This window comes from Elaeis guineensis, chromosome 7 (genome assembly GCF_000442705.2).
Source record: "Elaeis guineensis isolate ETL-2024a chromosome 7, EG11, whole genome shotgun sequence".
Taxonomy (NCBI): Eukaryota; Viridiplantae; Streptophyta; class Magnoliopsida; order Arecales; family Arecaceae; genus Elaeis; species Elaeis guineensis.
Window position 1 is genome coordinate 103,383,889 of NC_025999.2, and position 6,792 is coordinate 103,390,680.

A 6,792-nucleotide genomic window follows, 5' to 3' on the forward strand; every position below is an offset into this window, starting at 1 on the left:
TCCAGCAGAATAAAATAATTGAATCTTTAGGTACAGTTATCATGTGATTCAGTTCTTCTATCGTGAGTTCCAACTAAATAGAGATCATGAAAAATTCGTCAAATCCCAATGTCAGTCATATGCAAGATTGACTTGATCCGAGTTTATTTGTGAATATTCATAGAAATTTTTTTTCAGTATTCATACTTGCTTCGATCAAAGATTTTCTGAACTCAGTCTTACAAATCGCATAGGATTTCTTCTTTTTTATCAAGATCAATAGATTTTATTTAGGTGCATCATACTCCTACTATTGAATATGAACCTACTGTAGCCAACATACATCGTAAGAATTCAAATAATTAAAAAATCAAGTATATGTACAATCAAATTATAGTAGCCTCACTGTAAATAGTCGAGGCATTGAGTAGATATCCAAGTGATTTTTTGTGTTAGTCATGCTCAATACAAATTGTTCCCTAATAATCACCTACACTCTCATCCCAGTATCTACACACTGCAGACTCGAGACTTATCTGTTCGAAAGAAAAATAATCCGTACACCGATCTAATTGGATCGATCACCATCTTCCATGATGATTCCTCGATCGAGAGCTTTTAGGAATTAACCATCAATAATATATCCCAAATTTTTAATATTTTGAGAATATATATCATCATCTTTTAATCCCTTAGGCGAATCATGGACATATATAAAATATGATTACAATAAAAACTATCTATTTTATTAATGAATAAAATTTACAAATACAATATTGTATCATGAAATTACAATATGCGTCAGCCAATAATTAGTTTCTAGGATATACATTTAACGGACATGTAGTCCATAAGATTGAGTCTCCGAGTCAAATTATGATAATAAAATAATTGGATGTTGACTCCTTATAAGAAGTAAACTTAAAGTGTTTAATCCAATTTATTACATGTGTCAAAATCATTATGCTATATATATAATATTGGGATATTTACTCAAATTTGTGACCTCGATTAAATACCGATCTACTTATTCGGTTGAGATTCGACAATCCTTTACGTCTTTAGATCTACTCGATCAGATAACTGTCGACGACATTCGAAAACTAATCGGAGAGCATGATTACTTATAGATCAATAATTATATCGGCATTGACCCAACTATCCAACTCGGATGGTGACTGAGTAATATCTGAGAAACCGCAACCAACGACCCGAAAGATTAATGATCATAAGGATGGTTACGATGTGGTGCAATAACTATCCGTAATTAGGACATCGTGGGCTTGATTAACCATCTACTAAACCTACATTGAATTCAGTAACTCCCACGTCTCTGCATTTCTAGGGGTGGAAGCTACAATATAACAGTAAATTCTATCTCTATACGAAGAGAGATAAGAGGAGGATCAAGACAATCTTTTTTGGATGAAAAAAATTATTTGCTCAAGTCTTTGTCATTTTTATTTTAATATTTTTTAAGTTTCGACTGGTTTAAGCGTCAAACATTTCCGTCAGGACAAATTTCAACGAGAGGATTTCTTTACAGGCACAAACTCCGTGTGGCGCACTTAATGGCAACACAATTCGGTACAAGGAACCCACCCGGAACTTAGCGGCAACATGTAATATAATTGCTGATATTATTTCACCCCACTTGCATCTTATGCTACTTATGAGTCCCCAAATTTACTGTAACCTGCTCCCACTAAATCTAAACCATCTTTTTGTTGTGCAGAGCATGTAAACTGCACTCACTCTTGTGTATCATCATTATCGGAGCACGAAAGGTGTATCTATTTGTAATTAGAAAGGATACTTATTGCATTTGAATGCACTATTCAATGTAAATTGAATTGTGGCTTGTTGTATTTGAATGTATGACTCAATTTAAATTGAATTGTGTTGTTTCTGTATTTGATGAATATTACACTGCACCCATCTTGTGCGGTATCATTACTTGATCATAGGAAATGTATCCATCTACTAATTAACTATTAAGAACACTTATTGCATTTGAATTGTACAACTCAATGTAACTTGAATTCTGGCTATTTTTATGTTTAAATATTCATTAAGTAAGAGCAGCCATGCTCAAGTCAGCAGATGGCATGGACTATTCAAACAATACATGGTGGAACAATTCGCTTCTATTCTACTGCTTCATTCAATTTATCAGTGATCGACATACAAATGATCTATGATCAAAATGGGATGTCTAATATAGACTGAAGAGGATCTGAAATCTCTTGCCATAGTAATTGATGTCTTAGATCATCCATCCTATGAACAGAATACAATTAATTAGTATATCCCTTATTTTCAGTCTCTCGGATTATGAGGCAGATGTGGCCACGCATCCACTATACCTTTAACTCCACGAACATCCCTCGAGTGTTCTTGAGTTACCGATTTGACCTGCCCTCTACCCCATACAGAAACAACCAAGTCTCGGAGGCCTCCAAAACTCATGTACTATAAAACTAGCTAATAAAATACAACAACGACAGCCACGTCATTATTATCGACTTCTCCACCTTCCTCTATGCCCCCATCACGAATGCCTTGGAATCTTCAAAGTGCAAATCCTGGTAAAAAGTAGAAGACAATCGTCTTACTTTCCCTTCTGTCGAGGCCCCAGAGATGGCTTCGAAGCCAGCCACCGAGTATCATGTCTCCGAATCAAACTTGTCGTATCCAAATCAGTTTGTTTCATGGGGCATCTTTTGGGTCTTCTCGTGCCTCCGATCCACCACCATCTCCGCCATTTCTCTTCTAATTAACGTTTCTCTCTGCGGCTTTCATTTTCCTTTTTTGATTCCATCCAAAAACTAAAACCAGCAGCGTAATATATTATAGAAACTTTTCAAGATCTTAAAAACAATCGACCGGGTTATTGCAGTAAATCAAACGATATAACGATATGGACCAAGTACCATTATGTAAAAGAGGTAATAACCAACATAAAAAAAACTAATTAGGTGGCATAATCTTGAATAGTGCTTCTCAGTGATCTCAGAATTAGATTTACACCATACAAGACAGTTAAGAGACACCATGACAATGTCATTGGATTCAGCATCTTTATTTTGTGGCGGTCAATCAGCTGCCCTTGGTGATCTTGTTATTGTACCCAACAAGTTTCAGTGTGTATAGATAATATTTTTGTATGTTTCTCCTCCCACTTACGATTCCTCTCTCTTTCATCCACCAACATGGATCTCTATCATGTTTATTTTCTTTTTTGTTTTATATTTATGTGATAGTCTCGTAGACACTAAAAAATCTATTTGGTATGTTTTTATACTAATTTGATTCTGAGCATGTCATTGTGACGAAGTGGCATCCATGACAGGGCCATCTTCTACTTCATCGTTGGGTCTGGCTGAGGACGGGAACATACAGCGGTGAGTAGAGATGTAGGCGTAGAAGGCGACAAGAGCACGAGCTGTATGGGCTAGAGTTGGCGAGGTGGAGGGCAGGGTTGATATGACCGCAAAGGAGTGCTGCTACACTGGTTCCATTAATCCATTTTGCTGACTTTGAAATGGGCTGCCGGCTCGACGATTGACGGGTTCAACCAATGTGGTGTCGCATAACTTGTGGAGTAAACTGAAAGAGAACACGTATACGAAATTGTATTGACGTAACTGCGAACGTCACTCCGGGGAGTATGTCACTTGATTCATCGTCGAATATTTATTAATGCGAAAAACATATCTACCATTTCCATCAAAAAATAAAACCTTCAACACCACGTGTAAAAATTTGCAGCCAGTGAGCTGTCAGAATACGAGCGTGGAGCATTGGGGAAGCATTGACGTAACTATGAACGACGCACGGGAAGTACGTCACTTGATACAGCATCGATGAATTATTGATGTGAAAAACTTCTCTACCACATGTGCAAATTTGTAGCCGGTGGACTGTCAAAATACGAGCTTGGACGATCACCAAATGCTTCCATGAACAAACTGTCCGAGGTGGCGCTTTCTCATCATTATAGTTTATAGATATATATATATATATATATTGTTTTGATTGTCGTCATCTCAGAAAGTGTTTTCTTGGGCATGAGGCGACGCTTCCCCATTTTGCCTAGTAGGAGAAAAATATCAGAGAGAGGAGAATTGAGAACCGTACTAGGCTCTTTCTCATGCAGAGAGGCCACAAACACCATTTCAAGGAGCTATTTCAAGATGCCTCTCTCTGTGTCTCCCTCTAAAAAGAACTTATGACCCCTTGGACAGGAAGTGACAGACTTGACCCCAGATATATTATATTAAGATGAATAAGAAAAAAGTATAAAGATCCCAACACGAAACGTACGCACACGCCATGGTCCGTCCGGAGAAGCTGGTCGATAAAGTAACTTTTCTTCGTCACCCCAAACGTCACCCCTCCGTTCCCCTCGCTCTATTAAAGCCACAACCCTCCGGCAGGGTCTCACCACATCCACAGACCTTTCGATCCTTCTTGTCTTGATCAGGAATTAATCCTTCCAAAAAAGCTTTGATCCTTCGCGAATTTCATTAGGAATGGAGCAACGCCAACAGCATTTCCTCGTAGTGACCTACCCGGCCCAAGGCCATGTCAACCCGTCTCTCCGCTTGGCCAAGCGCCTCGCCCAAACCACCGGCGGTCACGTCACCTTCTCCACCGCCATCTCCGCTCACCGCCACATGTTTCCGTCCTTGGCCAAGCCCGACGAGGAAGTAGAAGATGGCCTCCTCACCTACATCCCTTTCTCCAATGGCTACGACGATGGGTTCAAAGTCGACACGGACGGCGACCTCGATGACTTCCTGTCCCAATTCAAGCTTGTCGGAACCAGAACTCTTGCTGGCATTGTGCACGACCTTGCTGCACGTGACCGGCCCGTGTCTTGCATAATCTGCACCATCTTGCTGTCATGGGCCGCCGGTGTGGCACGGGATCATGGCATTCCCTGTGCCCTCTACTGGATCCAGCCTGCCACTGTCTTCACCACTTTCTACCACTACTTCCATGGCTATGAGGAGCTGATAACCTCTCATGGTCACGACCCATTGTTTACGGTTGACCTACCAGGGCTGCCACCGCTCCAAATTCGTGACCTCCCGTCCTTGATAAGCAGCACCAATTCCGACGATCCCTACCGTCCTTTCCTCGTCGGTCTAAAAGAGATATTTGATACATTGGACCAGGAAGAAAAGAGCTCAAAGCCAAAAGTTTTGATCAACTCCTTCGACGCACTCGAGCCTGATGCCATCAAGGCCGTCGGCAACATGGACCTCATCACGATAGGGCCACTGCTGCCATCCCTTCCTTTAGATGGCATGGATTCAGAAGACACCGCCTCCGGTGGTGATCTTTTCGAAGGGGATAAGAAGGGATACATGGAGTGGCTGGACTCGAAGCAGGATAAATCGGTGGTGTACGTGTCTTTTGGGAGCATGTCGGTGATAAAGAAGCGGCAATTGGAGGAAATCTTGTGGGGGCTAAAGGAGAGCGGGAGGCCTTATCTTTGGGTGGTGCGGAAGGACAACAGAGGGGAAGGCGTTGAGCTGGAGGATGGTGAGAACGGGATGGTGGTGGAGTGGTGCTCCCAGGTTAAAGTTCTGTCCCACCCGTCGGTCGGATGCTTCGTGACCCACTGCGGGTGGAACTCCACATTGGAGAGCTTGATATGTGGGGTTCCAACGATTGGCGTACCACAATGGGTAGACCAAGTGACGAACGCAAAGCTGACAGAGGTGTGGGGGACGGGTGTGAGAAGTGAGGTTAATGGGGAAGGACTGTTGGAGGGGAGCGAGTTGAAGAGGTGTTTGGAGGTGGTGATGGGGGAGGGAGAGAGAGGGGTGCAAATTAGGAGGAAGGCAGCGACCTGGAAGGGCAAAGCGCGGGAGGCCGTCCGTGAAGGTGGGTCCTCGGATAGGAACCTGAAGACTTTCGTGGATGAGATCGGAAACAACCGCTGAAAATGTCAGGCGTGTCCGAATTATTTTGTCGGGTCGTAAATTATATTCTGATCCTTCTTCTTCTTATTATTATTATTTTGATACGTAGCCCATGGGATTGGGTCTCCATACGAAAATAATGAGTCAGATAATAAAATATTTGTACTATTAACTTCTTTCTAAGAAGTAAACTTAAAGTGTTTAATCCAATTTATCTTACGTGTCAAACTTATTTTTTATTTATTCAATATAATTGTTGGTATCTTTTCACCCAAATTGCACCTTATGCTATTTATGAATCTCCAAATTTACCGACGCCCCGTATGGAAGCTATCCTTTTTGTTGTGCAGAAGTTGTCGACCGCACTCATCCTGTGTAGCATCGATACTGGATCCGAGGAAGTGTATCTATCTTATAATTATGAAGAATCTTTAAGCATCTTTTAAGTATCCACTCAATTACCACCTGCTTGGGGCACCTGCAAGCCTTTGCCTTTATCCTCGAAAGAGTTTGACACGGTGAATTACTATGATACTCGATCTCCATCTGACGGTGCCTTTAGCCTTGTAGTGAAGTAAATCATTAATTGCCTGCAACAGGTCCCTCAAATGTCTGTGATTACTTATGAAGAAATACCAACTAATTGTGTATTTGGAAGTCTTAAATAAGTCAATGATATCTCTACCAAGAAAAATAAGACAATGACATCAGTTTTGACATTCAGGACACGTCCACATTTGTGGCTATCATTTCCAGCTGCAAGAAAAAGCTCAAGTTGATTCTCCAAATGTATCCCTTGAGTTACAAAAATAAACATATACTAATTACGTCAGAGTATACTTGAAAGTTTCTTTCCATAGTGATATTATTAGGGGGT

The 6,792-nt window shown here is 41.1% G+C and overlaps 1 protein-coding gene across 1 annotated transcript; it reads left to right on the forward strand.

The window, feature by feature from the left end:
• The first annotated feature begins 4,406 nt into the window (after positions 1-4,406).
• On the forward strand, positions 4,407-6,125 carry LOC105048037 (crocetin glucosyltransferase, chloroplastic). Its single transcript, XM_019851739.3, has one exon. The coding sequence runs from the start codon at positions 4,515-4,517 to the stop codon at positions 5,934-5,936; it is 1,422 nt and encodes a 473-aa protein (XP_019707298.2). The 5' UTR covers positions 4,407-4,514; the 3' UTR covers positions 5,937-6,125.
• The last annotated feature ends 667 nt before the right edge of the window (positions 6,126-6,792 follow it).

Coding starts and splice junctions, on each gene's coding strand:
- LOC105048037 (XM_019851739.3), top strand. CDS start 4,515: ATGGAGCAACGCCAACAGCATTTCCTCGTAGTGACCTACCCGGCCCAA.